We start from the raw sequence: 19,675 nt of genomic DNA on the forward strand, positions 1-19,675 counted from the left end.
CCAGCAGATTAAAACTTCCAGTATGCTGTCACACATACTTCCTCATTCCTGCCGTCCATACTTGTTTCCTCAACAGGTTTTTTTAAGCAGATACCAATGTGGTCATGCAGCTCCTGGAGGGTAACCTCTCCTCCTCCTCCTCCTTCTCCTCCTCCTCAACAATACATTTTCCGACGCAAAGTTTTGTTTCCTTGTGTCTCATCACTATTGCACCTACAGGGGAGGGAGGAGTCGGTACAGGAGAGTCCAAGATAAAAGCGCAGACAGAGTGAATATGCAGGGTAGCTGCTGTTACTGAGTCGACATAAAGAGCTCAACATGGGTAACTGGATTATTAACAATGGACTTTCAGCCTTCATAGTGGTGAGTTTTTTTAAAAATTTGTCTTCAGACTTTAGAAATTAGATTTTTCAAATCTCAAAGATGAGGTATGGTGATAAGAGAATTTAGGCACAGCTTTTGTGCCAAGTATCCAAAAAAAACAAACAAACCTGAATTGTCAGTGTCCAGGCTCCAAAGTCTTTCATTTTCAATGCAAATAAAATATCATTTTTACTGAAAGACTGCGCTACTTTTGTGATTGGAAACGTGACCCTGGCTGTGTTCGCAGGTGGTCTGGATGGGCATCAACCTCTTCCTTTTCGTCTGGTTTTACCTATTGTACGATACGGGTGATGCCTTTTTCTACACGCGTCATCTGTTAGGGGTGAGTAAAGAGAATAGATGTCAGCTTTTAAAAACATGCTTGTTTAACTATTCTAATTACTGACTCCTATTATTCCAGTCTGCCTTGTCCTGGGCCAGAGCTCCTGCTGCTGTCCTCAACTTTAACTGCATGCTGATCCTCCTCCCGGTGTGCAGGAACCTGCTGTCGCTGCTCCGAGGCTCCTTCGTGGTAAGATCTGGATGTTCAATAAGCTTACATAGACAAAGAAACACCTGGACATAGTTTTATATTTTGGTTAGTTTTTTTTCAGTCCGTATCAAGTGTTCTATATCATATGATTCAGGGGAACATACCCTTTCTTTTTGACATTACCTTTGTGTTACCATTACTACTGTATTTAAAAATAACTGGTTGAATAACTTTATAGTCAACCAGAGCATTTAGTTTTTTTTTCAATGTGAAAAGTCCATGTAAAGTTTTTTTCATATTCCTCATTAAAACACACACACACCCCCCACACACACGTCACAACAAGGGCGAGGTGCACCGAGGCACTGTCATTATCTTTTCATGGTGTGAGTATTTTCATACAAACTAGTTTGACTGCTGTACATCACATCAGTTTTTTTTTTTTTTTCTTTTAATTTTATTCTTTTAATTTTCATTTAATGTTGTCACGCATTTTATTCCATGTTTTTTAGTCTTCTGCTACTTGCTTTGAAAATGTTTTGCTAAGGAGTTTGGGCTCGGTATACAAATAGTTATTATTATAATTTTCACCAAGGATTTTACATTAATTATAACAATTATTTGGGCAACGTTGTGCTATTTCAACACAATAAATTGGCAAAACAAAGAGGAGTATTAGCTTTATGTTTTCACAGCATGTCTAACTCCAAATTCCAACCAAAAACTCAATTCAATCACCCCGACTCCTCTCTCCCCCAACAGACTTGTCAGATAGGTTTCAGAACCAGCTTTGGAAAGATGTTCTTTCTCTTCTTTTCAGTGTTGCGGCAGAACAATGAGGAAACAGCTGGACAAAAATCTGACTTTCCACAAGCTGGTGGCGTACATGATAGCTCTGATGACAGGTGAGCTTTTAGTCTAGATGAAAAGTAGTAATTATAGAAATTAACCTACACATCGTGAAGGGAACCTGAGATGATTACAAATGGAAAATAAAAAATGTTGATACTAAAACCATTTTCATCACAAAACCTTTTCAAATATGACACAAATTGTGATTGTCTGTTCCCACTGTATTTCCTTTTGACAAGTAGGAGTATTGACTGAAAAGGCTTTTCCCTTTTTCCTACGGGGAATACAAATATTTTTAAAACGTAGGCCTACCACGCTGTTGATTTGTTTTAACTATTTATGTAACTGAAAACTGACATTAAAACGTATTTAAGCTCAAGTCCGCAACATTGAGTCTCTAACAGAAAGCCGATTTCCGTAGGTAGTATGAATAATGAAATGATGCAGCAGCAGCAGTAACCCGTCTCTTCTGTGTTCTGACAGCCGTGCATACGGTTGCCCATCTGTTGAACGTGGAGTGGCTCAACAACAGCAGACGAGGAATGTATGATGTTCTCAGCACTGCTCTGTCCAACCTGTCAGACTCAGAAAACACCACCTACCTGAACCCAGTCCGCAGAATAGACATCGTAAGCTATCCTAACTCATTCATTTAAAATAAGGCAAACGTACACATACAAACTCTCTTCATATCATTTCATTTTGCCATGTTTCAATATCAGTTGAAGGATTGTATGCTCATTTACAAGTCGAGAAAATTTGCCAAAACTTTTAGCTGAAACAAGTTTGTTTTTCATTGTAGGCCTGCGTGCATTGAAGTTCACATTTCTTTAAATCAAATCCATCTTCTCCACTGTTTTCCCTCCCCTTGTTGTAAACAAAAGTTTGGTGTTGTAAGATAATCTTGGCAGGCAAGGCTGTTAACAGGACTGTCTGGGACAATAACATATGACGTAAACAGGGGCGTAGCACAAAATTCTGGGCCCTGTAGAAAGGCATTTTCTATGGGCCCCTCCACGCATCCACAGCTGTTCATTCTAGCATAATTTTGGGCCATCCTCACATGAGGGCCCTGGGTACTCAGTCCCCCCACCCCAACAGTCCGATGCCCCTGGACGAAAATGCATATTCTGAAGACGTTTGTGGGACACTATAAAACTAAGACGCAATGTGATTTGTGGTCTTTTCTCGAGATTAAACCAGCAAATCTGCAAACCTCTTCCTTTGAGTCCACGTTGTCACTCTCTTCTCCTTGTGTCGCAGAATGCGCAGCAGACTCCAACCTACTTCGTGTTCACCTCCATCGCTGGCCTCACAGGGGTCGTCATCACTCTGGCCCTCATCCTCATCATCACCTCCTCCATGGAGGTAGAAACAGTAAATATCATATTGAAGTCTTCTGGTACACCCACCATCTTTCGCTATCTCTTATATTGTTCTGCATTGGTTCTGGTGTTCCGGGCGGGGGAAAAGTCTTGGCTTTTCTTTTTTTTTTTTTTTTATAAAATGTTGTTTGGTGCTTCAAGCAGGTTTCAATTGTCTGTCCTATCTGCAGATTCGTCGTGAGGAGAAACAAAAGGCACGCGACTCCAACCGCATTTATAAAAAGAGGAAAATTGCTGAGTTTGGCCTGAGTTTCCGGGAGGGCCAAAGGTTTGTCTTTTTAATTTTTGTAAATCTGCACATGAGCGCTTTAACCTTTATTGTTAACGCGTTATTTTTCCTTCTCTTTTTTTCTTTTTATAGACCTGGTGGTGGGTGATCGGTCCAATGATTCTGTACGTCTGTGAACGTGTGTTGCGTTTCATCCGTTACATGCAGAGAGTGCAATACAGGAAGGTACGTTTGATTCATCTTTACCTTTTGGGTTGTTTGATAGATAACGTGACGGTGACTTCACCTGTTTGCTTTTTTTTTTTTTTTACTTTCAGATCGTGATGCATCCGTCCAAAGTGCTGGAGCTGCAGCTGGTGAAGGACGGTTTTAAAATGGAGGTGGGTCAGTACGTCTTCCTCAACTGCCCGGCCATCTCCCAGCTGGAGTGGCACCCGTTCACCATGACCTCCGCCCCCGAGGAGGACTTCTTCAGCGTCCACATCCGCTCGGCCGGGGACTGGACTGACAAACTCATCGACATCGTGCAGAATCTACCAGAGGGAGCACAGGGACCCAAGTGAGCACTCCTTTTATGTAATCTAGGGACGGGCGTGGCAAACTCAGCTCATGCCATGAATGCCATGGTATGTGGCATTGCGGCATATTTGTCCCTAATCAAAAATAAACATTGAATACATGGGTAACTTTGTATTCTCAGCTGCAAGAAAGAATTTTTAACCTCAGATTAAGACATTGGCGATTTTCTACCCTTTTTAGGGGGGCTCAAGCCTTAATTCTGGAATTAATTTTAGTGTTTCAAGTTAGTTATCTAACTTATCTGTTAGTGACAGAGGACAAATAATTACAGGTTCAAAGAGCTTGAAACAGGTTGAATTTCCTGTTTGTTCTTCGCCGACGCTATGCACCAGTAACCCAGTAAAGGAAAGGGTTAACAGAAACATAGTTTTGGTCAATTATGTTCCTTGTTATCCAGAGAAAATAGTGATGTAGCGGGGGGGGGGTGTTAACACTTTTGCAAGGCACTGTATCCGTGTCACATTGTCACACTAAAGGTCTGATCCTAGAATCGCCCCTGGATTAAGACTAGGAGAACTTTAGAGCATATGGTCTGTAGCCTACCCATAACAACGCAAAAAGCAAAAAAGAGGCTGGTATGATGCTCAGCTACATGAAAGCATTACTCACCTTTTGTATTAGTGTTTGCAAGGATGAATTCATTTTAAACACTTGTTTAATGTTTTGGCCGTCACCTGTAGTGTATTTTCCTGACTACAGTTTATTTATTCGTGATTGTTTTCTCAGAATTGAGGGAATTACTGTAATTGTTGGGGTTTTGGAAATTATAGTGTGGTCTAGACCTACTCTATCTGTAAAGTGTCTCGAGATAACTTTTGTTATGATTTGATACTATAAATAAAATTGAATTGAATTGAAAATTGTATAGAATGGGTGTGGACGGACCCTTTGGCACAGCCAGCGAGGACGTATTCGACTACGAGGTCAGCATGCTGGTCGGCGCCGGCATCGGAGTCACTCCCTTCGCCTCCATCCTAAAGTCCATCTGGTACAAGTTCAAAATCTCCAACTCTAAACTGCGCACCAGGAAGGTAAAAACCCTAACAGCCATCTCAGGTCCAATTAGCCTGCTTTTGACATTTTAAACCTGTAAGTCCTGTTATTGTCTCTTAAATAAATAATTGTTTTTCACAATCCGCCCATGTTAGGGATGAGTCATCAGCTCTCTTGTAAGAGGATCATTGTTTAACGTGCCTGCATCTGCTTCCTGGTTTCAGATCTACTTCTATTGGCTCTGCCGGGAAACCCACGCCTTTGAGTGGTTTTCTGACCTGCTGCAGGTGCTGGAGAAAGAGATGGAGGAGAGAGGAATGGGGAATTTCCTCACCTACAAACTCTATCTGACTGGATGGGATCAAAATCTTGTAAGTGTGTGAATCAGTCAGAGTCCAGATAAACGGTGTGCGCTTTCAGCTTTAACTCAGCGGTTATCTCTTTTTTTTTTTGTTCCAGCGTTTTCATGAAGGGGTTCACTTTGAAGAGGACACAGATGTGGTCACTGGGCTCAAACAGAAAACTCACTATGGCAGACCCGCCTGGGACAAGGAGTTTGAACAAGTCCGCAAAGAGAACCCCACGTAAGATAAAATCCTCCTTAAAATCTCTTTAATACCTTATTGAAATACAGGAGATTGACTGATCTTTTTTTGTTTTAATTGTGGAATTGTAGTTATAAGTACTGCACTTGAGTGGATTGTTGGTTGGTTAATTTGCACTTGTTTTGCACCTTTCACATTAAAACTTTAACCTCTGAAATCTAACTCTTCATTGTGTTTTTTAGGTCTGTGGTTGGGACTTTCCTGTGTGGCCCTGCAGTTCTAGCAAAAGTCTTAGAAAAGAAATGTGCCAAATACTCAGACGTGGATCCCCGGAAGACCAAATTTTACTTTAACAAGGAGAATTTCTGAGTAAAAGAACACAGCATTTGGGCTTTTTAAGACAGACAACCTGTGGCACTAGCTGGGTGTGTTTTGACACTCAATACTGCACACTGATAAAGAAGCAGGGCGTGTCCTTTATCAGGGACAAAACTCAGGGACAGACTCTTCTATTTCTTGTGATCGACTGACTCATGGCTTTTACGGTCAGCTGCACTCAGATTTTCACTCATTGTAGGATTGATTTTAAAAAGGTGCACTTCTGGTGACTCCCTCGTAGTTCCAGCATGGCCTGAGACTCTATATATTATAAGAAAGTATTTTACCGTTACAAGACATCAGGACCTCGGTTTTTTCTGTGTCGTACACTTGTTATATGGATAAGTACGGATATTTTCCTGTGTGAATGTCAGAAAAAACTTCCCAGATCCCACGTTTGTCTTCTGATTTTTCGTTTTATCAGACGATTAGTCCAAAACTCAGATTGTGTTTACTATCACATGCAACAAAGAAAAGCATGAACTCATCATATATAAGAAGCTGTAAGCCAGTGTATTGGTATTTTTCTTGAATGACAAACCTATAAATCTAAATGTTGATTCATTTTCTGTGGATCAATTGTTTACCCCTTACATTTTTTCTACTGGGGAGAGAATTAGCCTATATGATCAAATACACTGTAAATGAGCTGTCACTTTTATTAAGCTTTACTGGTTAAGGGAACAGGTTCCTTGGAAACAGACAATGGTTTATTGTGAACAGATTAAAGTCTGTGGCATTTCCTTGTCAGAGTAATAAGGTAACTAGGAGGAAGACTTCCTGTCACGTAGCCTGTGGTTAATCATCCTCCTGTGACTTATTGTCACAGAAATTTTTTTATTTTACTATTTGCTGTTTTATCATGTTTCTTGTATACAACTCCAAACTCATAAAATAAATGACTATATAACTATCTTTTCTTTTGTTTTATTGACAAAACAATATGCAGACAAACAGTTTCCAGAGCCGATAACATGAAAACAGTCGGCTTTGGAGCGAAAGGATGAAACCTCATGACAATCCAGTCCTGATCTTTTTTCAAAATCGGTTCAGCATTCATCGTCCACTCAAATGTCTCACGAGCAACAACCTGACTCTTTCATACAGAAAATATATAAAAAAAAACAAACTATACATTATTCCAAACTAAAATGAGACGTCTTCAGACCTGTTCGAGCTCAAGGTGACAGGGTCAGCGGGGTGGACCAGGTTGTGGGCCCTGAAATCAAAATGATGCATGTAAAAAGAAAACAGAATACATGTCAGAAATTACAGAGTTGTTCTGTGACAATACAATGCTTCAACATCAGTGAATTTCCTGGAGGGAAGGAAACTGAACTGTTAAGGAAATTTAAGAATTTTATCTTTGTATACCCTAAACCTTTTTGAAGCTTTTCCTCAGTCACACCATCAAGGCGCCCCTCCTGCAGTCTTCTGAATCTGCTCTTTGAGGATGAGAATGCTCTGCCGCTGCTCTGGGGGCAACATGGCGATCTGTTCTGGGGTCAGCTGCAGGACTTGCATAATCAGAGCAGCCTAGAGAGGGACAAAATAAAATTAATCAAACATACATACAGGAGGTAAACTGCTTTTCTGCCCTCAAAATAAACAAAACGTGACGATAAGAACTTTTTGGGTGTCTCAAATCTTCCTGTAATTCTGTGGTAACGGGAAAATCAGACTTCCTTAAGCCTGTGTGTTAAAACATCACCAGCTATTGTTGAAGTCAAACAATTGCCTCAGGCGATGCATACTAGAATGACTTGCAACCAATGCAAAAAAAAAGAAAAAAAAAAAAGGATAAGCCTTTTGCTCAGGGGCAATTCAACAAGCAGCTAGACAGAGCTACTGTCTCTAGTCTATATCCACGACGTTCCACTTCCGGGATTGCACAATCCCAGCTATCTACACCTGGCTTGACATAGATTCACCTACTTATCCTGGCTCGGCAAACGTGCAACCGATTAAGCCGCGATGAGCGGATCACACTAAGTCAAGCTGCGCTTTTTTAGTTATCCTGGATTTCTTTATTCTACTTTTGTGCAACAGGCCCCTGGTCTCTGGCAGTGGACACAAAATATGTAGATATTATTATGAAGGCCGTTTAAAAGGGACTCTTGGTCCAGTTTGTTATAATACAGGGACGATCGATCCCAGACACCTACCTTCTCCTGGTCCTGTGTAGAGACCTGGCTCTGCCCCGGACTGAAGCCTCCTCCTGATGGAGGAACGCCGGAGATACCAGGACCCTGCAGGACAAACATACCGTTCATCAGTAATGAGGGGTAAGGAGCATCTATAGGAATAGTAATAGCAATATTAATATCAATAGTAATTTCAGCATATAGCACAGATTTCTTTTGCATATTTCTTCATTCAAGTCACGTTCAATTGACTTTTACAATGTTTTTTTTAAATGTAATTTTAAGTAAATGTTTATCTAACTGCTTTTTATAGTCTTATAATTGAGGAAAGGACATTAAATTCCTTGTCAAAATAATTTTTTTTAACAGTTTTGTGTGCAATGTAGCCAGAAAAATCATAAGCAAACAGCAGAAGCAGACAAAGACATTAGATGCAGCGGTTACCGGTCTTGCAGGTGGAGGAGCATTCGGAGCCATGCCATGAGGAACGGGGCCTTGCATCCCTGCCGCCATGGGAACCCTCTGAGCCGTCACAGGACCACGAGCGTCCATCGCCCTCGGGTCACGACCTGCATTAGAACCAAAACCCACACTTTCTGTTCACACCACATTGGATTGGAGTGTACGTCACATAAAAAGACCATTTTGTTTGAAAGTGACTCTGGAAGGGAAAAGAAACTGATCATTACATGAAACATTAAAACCCTTAAATGTAAAAAAGTTGCGTTTGTAGCTGAGAGAAGTGTCTTTGAAACATTGTGACACGGATGACCTAAAAAAAATAAATAAAGGCGGTATTAAATATAAGGAAATAGAAGTGTAAACACGGTAGTAAGAAAAAAGTTCTCATGTTAAAACCTCTTGTAAAAGGACAAAAGACTTTTTTTTTTCGGTTTTAGTGACTTTTGGTTTTGTCTACCAGCTGTGACTGAAACTGAACTGAGATCAACCAAAATGTCTACTAAATGAACACAATTATTAATAATTTTGACCATTATAAGTTTGGACGCCCAGATAGCTCGCTTGCTCTCACTCTCTCTAAATAAAGGCCTAAAATGCCCCCCGCCTCCCCCCAAATTCTGTTTTTTACTATTGTAAGTTCTTAAACTATGAAGCATCATCGGAGCAGCTACCTCTGGTTTCCATCGGGGGTCCGCGTGGCTCCATCATCTGGGGCCCTCTGGGGTCACCCATCATGTTTCGTGGTTCAACCATGGGTGGGCCTCTCATGTCCATTGGAGGGCCTCTCATATCCGGAGGGGGTCCACTTGCCATTTGGGCCATGTGTACAGGTGGGGCTTGGTGGGGCGGTGGAGCTCCCATGTAACCCCGGCTAAATACAGACACAAACACAAAATAAGAGCAATTAAATATTATAAAATTTAAACTGGCATAATTACAGATTTGTTTGGCCTAAAAAAAAAAAGGTTATAACAGGCAACAGCAACAGCCGTTTAAAAGTATTTACATTCAGTAATTACCTCTCTGTTTCAATGTCAGTGGTGGAGTACGCTATTCCCAAAAAAATCTCAGGAATCAATGCAGTATGTGATCCAGCATTACTGTTTGTCTCACAGATAGGAGCCTTTTTCACTCCTAATGCTGTATCAGCTATGTCACTATTTCCTGCTGCTTCACCTTTAGCAGTTATATTATAGCACTATAAAGCACCTTGTAAACCTTTTGTTTGTTTTTTGATGCCTGATAAATAAACTTTACTTAAGAATATTCACTGGCGAAATATGGGGTGGCTTTTATTGTGAAGCATTAACAGGAAACTCGATGCATTTGTCATTCGATCATCAAAAATGCATTTACGAAACAAAACATTCTTTGCATTTTTCTTTTAGTTGATCTTTTCTTTTTTTTTTTTCCCGCAAGGGATTGCTGGAACAAGGAGAAGCAGCCACAGTGAGCTGTAAGATAAAGAGTTGTATACGACGGACTGCACACCAACGTTTCGCCAAGGTACCAAACTTTACCGTGCCCTGCTGTTGTGTGGGGAAACTACTTGCGCTTGGCGTAGCGTAAAATCTGATTGCAGCTGGAGTTCTTATTAACAGACTTCTCTATCGTAACAACAAGAATGTGTTTGGTTGCGCTGTAAACAAATAACACTAGTTTATCCACTGTTGTATTTCTCACAAAGTAGCTGCTCGACGAGTGATTGCTGGGATCTGTAGTCCACACTGTTACTACCACAATAACGTAAGGATTATAAATTGAACGGCTTGAATTAACACAACTCTGAAATCCACACAACTGGCTATAGTATTTAGGTAATGTGATGTGGGTGGACATCTTACTTGGGGTCTATGACCTCTCCAGTGACATTCAGCAGAGTTCCACCCCGGGGGTCATTCGGACCATCTCCCAGCAGGCCTCTGGGGGGGATACCACCTGGTCCTGAGTGGAGAAAATCATACATTCAACCACCTAAAGAAATACTATATCCAAATAAGTTGTTTTTGCTATTCACTGAGCAGGACATTTTTTTTATGACTAATCAGTTAAGAAAAGGCAGAAATTCCAGGTTAGGGAAACCACAGACACAAATTGAGAGTGGTTGCTCAAGTTAGATCTATCAGGAAACAAGCAAGAGCAGTTTGGGGGCTGATAAACACACAACACAATACACAATGACCACATCAAACTGCCCCAGCAAGTTGTCACAACACACAGGGAGATATCAGGAGAGTGATCAGCAACACAAAAATGCCAGAAAACAATCGCATCGACATTAAGAGGGACATCATAGGTTGAGAACACATGAAAACCTGTCTGTAAAATGCATTAAAACTGCTTTTTCCTCACACGGACACAAACGTCCTGACTTGAGAATATTTTCCTACTTGTGTCTTGTAACTCTGGTGTTTTTTGGCCATGAGATCATCATGACAGGAAGCATGCAGAGAGAAGATCAAGTACAATGGGTGAAAACAGCATGAATGTCTACAGAAGTAAACAATAGGGCACAATATGTTAAATAAGGCAGGTGTCGATCTGTACCTACCTAACAGCGACTGGAACACTTATTTCTAATCTCCTTTTTAGGTGAGCTGTGAAATAATTAATCTAAATGATAGATAGATTGCCTGGCCCAACATTACAGTTAAATGACGGAGACTCCCTGATGTAGTTTTACCTTAATCAAAATTTGCATTGTGTAAAGATTGTCTCATTTAACATGTTTGTTTATTTAGGCTGGCAAATAACTGAAAAACTCGTTGGTTTGGTTGATTTGCGACTAAACAGATTTAGGGGGGCATTGTACCTCAAATTAATATGGATTCGTTTGCATCTACTGCATTCTGTTATACAGCTGACTGCGAGGAGAGCCCAGGACTGGTTTATAAAAGAAGCAGCTAGAAGAAATTGCCGAGTTAAAAGGACAGGTGAGCTCCTGTTGACAGCGAAATGGTAGGGTGGATAATTGGCAAAAAACTGGACAGATTTTTTGACTACTGTTGCCGACAAACCCGAACAAGGGCAAAACGAGAGAGTAGCCAAGAAGCTTGATTTTTCGAGATACATTGAAAGTACCATGCTGCTTGAAAGCGCACTCAGCAATTGCATGTCATTTATAAGTAAACAGAAAGCCAAGTAGCTCTTTATTTCCATTAATGAGAACCACAAACGTAACTACAAATAACTGCCATTAAAACTGACAAGGCAAAGATATAACGACAGACATCTCTTAATAGTTCAAGTCATTATTTTCATCTTTAACCTTGCAATACAGTCATTGATTATTATCTTTACCAACTGTGCGGTTGTTTATGAGAAACTCTTTACAATTCCAATCTGATTGTTGAAATTAAAAAAACATCCCAGGTCAGAACTGAGTGTGTGAATGCTAATAATTACATTTTAAGAATTCTAAACACAGAAAATGAGAATTAATAGATTTTTTTTTTTTTCTCAGGCAAAAATGTTTATCCATCCCAACATCTGCAACATGTGGCCTCAGCATCTACATTACATCTTATCTTAAACCACGGGAGATCTCCTGTGGTCCACATCCATCAGTCTGGACCAATGGGAGCGTAAGACTTTCCCACAGTACAAATAGCAGACTGTAATTAATCCCCAGAGTCAAAGTAATGTTATAGAGACAGGGGGGTTCTAATGCCATCTCTATTCTGCTAAATGTCAGACATGAGCCCATGAACAAAACATACAAACCACCATTCATCTGTCAGCATGGACAACGTTTGTTGGTGCCTACAATTCAAACACTTCGGAGACTCAAAAGATAATGGTTCCTTTTCACTACAGGACCAGGACGGGTAACCTGCGTTGAGATCAGCTTCACACCCGCACATTGACTGCAAGTCACAGAAGACAATCAACTAGCCAACCAGAGTAGACAACCTGGTGTGCGGAGCTGATGAGGCCTGTAAAGCATTTTCAACCTCTTTCACAGCTTCTTAAGCGCTCTTTTGTATTGACGGCCATCAGTGCAGTCATAGGAGAAGAGTGCTGAGCGCAGGAAGCCTGCACAAACTGGCCTCAAATGCATTTGTATTTTTGTTATCTGCAGTTGACCAATCTACTTACTATGCGCATGTGACTGGTGTATTTATGCAACATCCTTCCACCAATGCTAAATGTTCCGACAACGGCACTATGGGAATATCAAAAACCACACAATAATGTGTATTTTACACATGTATCATTCCTCTGTGTGTGGTGCCTCTCTCAATACTTAGTTTAGAGTTCTCCTATTTCAACATAATCTTCGTAAGAGACTGAAAAGCCAGGACTTCACCCTTTCTTGTTCAAATATTTCGCATATTAATATTTTGCTCTACATTTGGCAATTTCCCTTTAAAGTTTAGTTTTCTTTTTTGGTATTGGTTTAGCTTATGTACAGTATATCCAACATGAATTCTGTTCATTCAGATAGTTTTACCACAGAGTTTTACTACGGTTATTCTACACAAAAACATTTTACAGTCACACGCTACCATTAAAACATGCTCAAGTCAGTTCATCTATCTATCTATCTATCTATCTATCTATCTCTCTCTCTCTCTTTGATGTATCATATTACTGTGTTCTGCTACAGACACAGCTTTGTCAACCTCATTTAAGTTGCATTCAGAGGACAATACTCTTCCATTTAAAAATGTTAAAGAATGATTTGGCTAAGCTTCAAAACTGACAATGTGGTCACTTAAAAACATTTGCATCCTGGAAAATGTTTTATTCCTGCCAAACCTGTATGTGTTCACGTGCAGTGGCACCACCTTCCTCCCACCCTCATGACATGGCACTGCTTTAGTTATGGTAATGCTCAGACATCCTAATCTTTACACAAACAGCTTAACACCTACTTTAAAAAGGAACACGCCGACTTATTGGGACTTTAGCTTGTTCACTGTCTCCGCCAGCACTCCAGGCGAACTCTCTGCTCCTCACCACGGGGCTTCTCAGGTGCTGCGAGCAAAATCACTCCGCTGAAGTAGCAGTGCTTCTCCTTCTGAGAATATAGTTCCCAGTTTGTATACAGTTAGAAGATGGCTGTGTCTCATGTGACGTTGTCATTTGTACACGCTGTGACTATACAAATCACAACATGTAAATAGGAACATGTTGGCGTTATTTTGTCACTTATTGGGAGCAGTAGGCTAGATGGAGCCGTTACCTCCAGGATCTGTGCTAAGCTAAGCTAGTGGTGGGTGCGTCGGACACGCACGGAGATGAGAAGGGTCTATGTATGGACTTATCTAACTCTGGGGGATACGGTAAATAAGCTAAAGTCCCAATAAGTCGGCGTGTTCCTTTAAAGGCTAAATAAAAGGTTCATATTTGATTATGGTGGACATGCAGTCTAACAAACTGTAGAAAACTAACACTAAACCCCCTGAAGTGCTGTGTATTTAGACACATTTGGCCTCTCCATAACAGTCCTATGACCTGACTGGAGAACTGAGGAGTACAGTGATACCTTGCGACCGCTCGATAGCAGCTTGCCCAGATGATCCTGTGGGAGAATGCTGAAGGTTTCCTGAGCCAGCATTAAAGTGAAAAGAACAGGAGACACAAGACTCAAGAGAGCAAAGCAGCACTTTGAAGCATGCCCATGACAATATTGAACACACACACACACACACACACACACACACACACACACACACACACACACACACACACACACACACTAAGACAATTAATACCTAACATTTAGGGAGAATAAAGAGAGATTTTCAAGAGTCAAGGTGATAATATTCTCATAAAAACACCTCGACCATTAACAAGGCTCTGGTGACACCTAGTGATCCCAGTGAGCCATGACATGTGCAAAGCTTTAACATAAAACAAAGATAATGGTAACAGGGTACTGCAGGTATGGCTGCGGTCAAAATAAGTGCAATTTTACACGTTACTGCTAAAATAACATAACTGGAGATTAGCTTAAACCACTGCATTACACAGTAGTGGTAAAAATGCATGACTGTAGCTTTGTTTGCTACAAGAGCGATGAGGGGGAAGGTTGCTTGCACTGCTGCGTGACAATTTAATGTCACTTTTTAGCGGAATAGATAAATAAAAAAATACAAAGGAATGATTTGGTTTGGCCAAATCTATTTCGGCGTTCTGTTTAAATAAAACACTGCAATGTGGCGGTTCATTGGAAAAACTGCAAAGCAAAAAAATCTTGTATGTATGTATGTATGTATGTATGTATGTATGTATATATATATATATATATATATATATATATATATATATATATATATATATATATATATATATATATATATATATATATATATATATATATATATATATATATATATATATATATATATATATATATATCCCCCTGGCCCTGCAGTTCCATGCCGAAGTGTCCTTGGGCAAGACACTGAACCCAGAGTTCATGCTGCGCCATCGGAGTGTAAATGTGTGTGAGTGTTTATCTGATAAGCAGGTGGCACCTTGTACTGCAGCCTCGGCCACAGTGTATGTATGTGTGTGAATGGTGAAAGGTTCCTGTACTATGTTAAAGCGCTCTGAGTAGTTGTTAAGACTAGAAAAGCGCTATATAAAAACAGTCCATTTACATTTATTGAAACTCTCACACATTACTCAATGGCCTTTAGTAATCTATTTAAGAAACACAAAGATGATGCTACCACATCCATTTCAGTTGGTGATGCAAGTTTTCATACAGTTTAATGATGATTACCTGGAGGTCCGACTGGTGCTGGTCCTTGTCCCGGGCCTGGTACAGACATTGGTCCAGGGACAACACCCATGTTGGGGGGCTGCATCATTTGAGGGGCTCCATTGACATGCATTCCAGGCTGATCATATAACAAAATAGAAAAAGATGCAATTTAACCTCAACCTTAATCTTGAGAGCCATAACTCTGAGACTCAGTGAGATCTCCAATCTTTGATCAACTTTGTTTCGAGATAATTAGTAAATTATCACACTACCAGACTACAAACTAGCCTAGAAATCCAGACCCAAATCCAAAAGATTAATGGTCTGGCACCGAGTAATGAAAATGGCCCAACTAGAGGGGCGACACCAAGCATACATTTGAAAATCTCACTGCACGCAATTGGATAACACTACGACCAATCACAACAATACACTGGGTGACGTATCCAGTGCCCCATACGCTTAGCTACCAAGGGAGCTAACTGGTAGATTAAACTGTCGTCATCTGTTTAGCCTGCCTCTGGCCCGCCTATATCAGATACACCGATGTGATTGGTGCAGCACAGCTACAAGAGCATAGTTAATGAGCATAATTACTGAATGCCAGAGTGACTCGCTGAGCAAATTCAAATTGTGCTCTTGCGAGAACTCCGGATTTCCAGAGTAACTACAAACCACTCGCAAACACTGTTCTCATCAACATTTATTTATTTATTACCATCATCAGAGCCGCAACATCACATCCTTTTTCAGGGTAGAGTGCGGGACTGTTTTGTAGAACAGAAGTGTGATGTGACCATTACTTTAAAAGAGTGAAAGATGGTTGTACTTACCACAGGCTGTGGCTGAGACACTGGCGCGCTGGGTGGAGCAGGAGGTGGGTTGAGCGGTGGTGCTCCTCCAGCCTGCCCGCTGGGAATCAGAGGCTGGACTGGTGTTTGACGGTGGAGCATTTTCTGGATGTGGAGTACATGGAAGAGCATCTCTCAAAAATGTGTACTTACTGGTTTAAAAAGGTGTAGACTAGCTTTCAGACCCTTTGACTAAGGAGAAGGTCACAGTCAGATGAACCTCGCTTCAAAAACGTACATAAGATCATGCAAGATTTCACTAAGCTCTTCATTCTCAAGCGGGTCTCCTCTCACCAAGGCTATCTCAGGGTCAACAATCCGCATGACCACTTGGGCCTGCAACAGAGCATAGGCCAGCTGAGGGTTCTGCAGCAGCATGTTCCTCGCCTCCTGGGGACTGTTCTGCACACACAGCTGGAGAGAGAAATCACATTTTCACAAAACGGAATCTTGAAATTATGATATTACACATTGTAAAAAATCACAATTGGGCAGAGCAAAACAACAAAACTTTGGACCCTTTTCCATAAAAAAAAAAAAAAGTTGACATACCCATAAGCAACCAAAGTGGCTGCATCGGCACAAACAAGGACGTGCAACAATATCTGTGGGCTCAGGATTGGAGCCCAAACGATCAAACTCTGATCAGCGGATGGAGCTGTCCTACTGACACAAGCTTTGATGCAACAAAACACCTTTCCAGTCGGAGGAAAAAATGTCTGCAGTGTGGCATTTCTTTGAGCCTAATGAACCAGACTGCTAGATGTGCAAAAATAAGCCTTCCCTGGAAGAGCTGAGAGAGACAGACTGTACAGTGCAATCTCTGTTAATGAAAGGGAAGGATGAGCATGTGCATACAGTTGTCATCCTGAAGGTGATTCAAATTGAGAGAAACATTTGTCACCATCTTTTTTTTCAAAACAGGACTTTTGGGGGAAACTATAAACTATAAAACTATAATACTGTTTTTGTTGCTTTCGTTAATTTCACTTTGGTAGTTTGTAATATTTGAAAACCTCTGCAACATTCAGTATAATCAATCACATTCTGGTTTTATACTTGAAAGAAAGTCCTAATTTTATTCTAGAAGAAGCCAGCTAGCCTCAAAGTGGTTATATGCAGCAACATGTGAATGCCAGACGCTATATCTTCTGCTCTATTTTGGGAAGACTGTACGGTTATTCAAAAATTCAGAGCATACAAAGATCTGAGTATAAATTGACCAGAACACATAAATCCCATTAATGCACCAGTCCCAGAGATCAATTTAGAATACTGGAGAAGGCATTATCCCTTTCAGTGCCCAGCCAAAAACTGTTGTACTACTTACATTTATTAGCCCCTCAAAGTCACTCATTATTTTACATTAAATTCTTTTTTCAGAAAAACTAGGATTATTCGAAAAAGAAAATCTTGATTTGAAAATTTTGCATTTACGAGAGAGAGAGAGAGAGAGAGAGAGAGAGAGAGAGAGAGAGAGATAGATAGATAGATAGATAGATAGATAGATAAAAAAACATAAACCAGTTGAGGTGGTTTGGGCATCTGGTAAGGATGCCCCCTGGGCGCCTCTCTAGGGAGGTGTTCCAGACACGTCCAGCTGGGAGGAGGCCTCGGGGGAAGACCCAGGACCAGGTGGAGGGATTATATCTCCACCCTAGCCTGGGAACGCCTAGGGATCCCCCAGTCGGAGCTGGTTAATGTGGCTTGGGAAAGGGAAGTTTGGGGTTCCCTGCTGGAGCTGCTGCCCCTGCGACCCGACCCCGGATAAGCGGACGAAGATAGATGGATGGATGGATGGATGGATAGACAACCTAACTGTAATGATCAAGTCGATTGGATTGCCATAATAACACACAAGCATGACAGCTCATTTTGCTTAAGGACCAGAGATATTGATAAGTTGACTGTGAGATTGACCAATCAGTTGGTTATTAGCCTCATTTAAACAGTGAGAGGAAGCCTGTGTACTGCTGGTACTGATGAGGCTTAGCAGCACTCAGGATGGTTCTGGTGTTCATGCTAAATTAAATCAATTTTAAATGTCTATATAGGAAAAGAAAATGATAAGTCATTAACACCTGTACTAGAAAACTGAGTAACAGAGGCAGTAAAACCAGCCTACCTTCATTTGTTTCATTAGTTCAAACATCTGCTCAGGTGGCAGACTGGCCACAGCTCTGCTGATGGACTCTGGGGCTTCCTGTGGCTGGATGGTATCTCCATAAGGAGACTCAATAATGGGGGCTCCTGTTCCCAAACCTGTGCAAGCCAGAAATAGCTGAGAACTGTAGCTTTGCACAAACAAATCCAATTCAACACCGTAGTTTGAAACAATGCCAAGAGGAACTAAGTGCTTACTTTTGAGCTCTTCCTTGTTTTTCTCACTGGCTGCGTTGTCAACACGGAGAGCCCGACCACTAAACTCTCTCCCGTTCAGGTTCCGCATGGCACTAAGGGCCGTCTCCTGGTCTTGATATTCACAGAAGCCATATCCCTTTGGCTTCCCTGTCTCCCTGTCATATACCAACCTGAGAGCAAGAAGACACACATCATCATGTCTGATTGTCCACATGGTTAGAGATGACTATAACAATCAATTAAAAAAATATATACGTGAAGAATAATGTACATAACCATTCGGGTGTACAAGCCTGTTTAATAGCAAAAACACTGACTCTGTATCTGGAGTTTGGAGCACATGATAATGGCAAACAACTCAACTTTCACTCACCTGAAGCTGACAACAAGTCCCACTTCAGAAAAGATGTCTTTCAGTTGTTCCTCTGTGGCTTCATACGGAATGTTTCCCACTAAATAAAATAGGAGATATGAGAAACGTTAATAAAAAGCAATACAAATAACCTAGCTAACTTTATAATTTAAAGGTTTGTTCACTCGTTCTTGAGGTAGCTTTAACGTTATGTTTGTTACCTCGTTGCCGAGCTAACAACATTAGCCGGCTAACGTTACCTATGTTAGCAAGCTTTCATTCATTAGCCGTTGGTGTATTGACTTGTAGTGTATTACCTAACGGATAAATATGCCAGTAACCGAGCAAGTAACGGCAACAAACTTACCAAACACTGATCGTAATGAACGATCAACAGCTGGGTCTCTATTCGCGGCGATGGCAGCGGCAGCGGCAGCGGCGGCAGCAGCAGCTACGTTCGCCATTTTGGGGACACAAATGAATGTAACACCAGGACATTAGATTGATATCCGTTTGTGGGCGAAATGCATGGGAAAATGCCTTAAATATAAAAGGCCACATTCAAATAGAGCTCATATTCTGCATAATGATTTTGATTATTAGCCTTAATGTCTTAAGCATCCAAGGCAGACTTGCCACGAGCTACGAGATTGTGAAACGATTATTTGTGGCCCCATAGAAGCCACAAGTCCGAATGAAATTAACCTTGTTTTAAGTAAAACATGTTTTATTCGCGATGTCATGGAGAAGTAGTAGCTACACGCATGGATGCATTAAGAGAACAGTAGCCACAATCCTAAACGTAACAGTGACGTCTCTGATTGGTGAAGCTCATTGTTACCATGGAATTGTTTACCGCATCCGCGAACAGCGGTTTATAGATATATTTGGTGAGCTCCAAAAATATGAATTAAAAAATGTATGGTGAGGTTATTGGTTCCAGGCCTTAAACTCTTTAGCATTTGACTGA

General features: G+C 40.9%; 2 protein-coding genes across 5 annotated transcripts; one reads left to right on the forward strand and one right to left on the reverse strand.

The window, feature by feature from the left end:
* The first annotated feature begins 22 nt into the window (after positions 1-22).
* Positions 23-6,730, forward strand: nox1 (NADPH oxidase 1). Its single transcript, XM_039812762.1, is given in 13 exon segments — positions 23-363; positions 611-706; positions 785-895; positions 1,677-1,761; positions 2,192-2,337; positions 2,972-3,079; positions 3,082-3,180; positions 3,455-3,547; positions 3,640-3,881; positions 4,770-4,932; positions 5,119-5,265; positions 5,354-5,478; positions 5,682-6,730. Coding segments are annotated over 13 exon segments (1,587 nt in total). The 5' UTR covers positions 23-318; the 3' UTR covers positions 5,809-6,730.
* Positions 6,729-19,209, reverse strand: cstf2 (cleavage stimulation factor, 3' pre-RNA, subunit 2). 4 transcript variants are annotated; one of them, XM_039812755.1, is made up of 15 exons: positions 19,073-19,209; positions 18,727-18,805; positions 18,354-18,523; positions 18,118-18,254; positions 16,287-16,406; positions 15,975-16,097; positions 15,160-15,277; positions 13,915-13,974; positions 10,814-10,828; positions 10,268-10,367; positions 9,095-9,294; positions 8,406-8,530; positions 7,983-8,066; positions 7,199-7,353; positions 6,729-7,036 (listed from the first exon to the last, which is right to left on the reverse strand). In XM_039812755.1, exons 1-14 carry the CDS (start codon positions 19,167-19,169, stop codon positions 7,228-7,230), a joined length of 1,554 nt encoding a protein of 517 aa, XP_039668689.1. In that variant the 5' UTR covers positions 19,170-19,209; the 3' UTR covers positions 6,729-7,036; positions 7,199-7,227. The 4 variants fall into 4 exon arrangements, with proteins under 4 accessions (XP_039668689.1, XP_039668690.1, XP_039668691.1 ...); XM_039812756.1 differs by having other exon boundaries at positions 7,192-7,353; XM_039812757.1 differs by lacking the exon at positions 10,814-10,828 and having other exon boundaries at positions 19,073-19,208.
* Positions 19,210-19,675: the final 466 nt, after the last annotated feature.

This window comes from Perca fluviatilis, chromosome 10, assembly GCF_010015445.1.
Source record: "Perca fluviatilis chromosome 10, GENO_Pfluv_1.0, whole genome shotgun sequence".
In the NCBI taxonomy this organism is placed as follows: domain Eukaryota; kingdom Metazoa; phylum Chordata; class Actinopteri; order Perciformes; family Percidae; genus Perca; species Perca fluviatilis.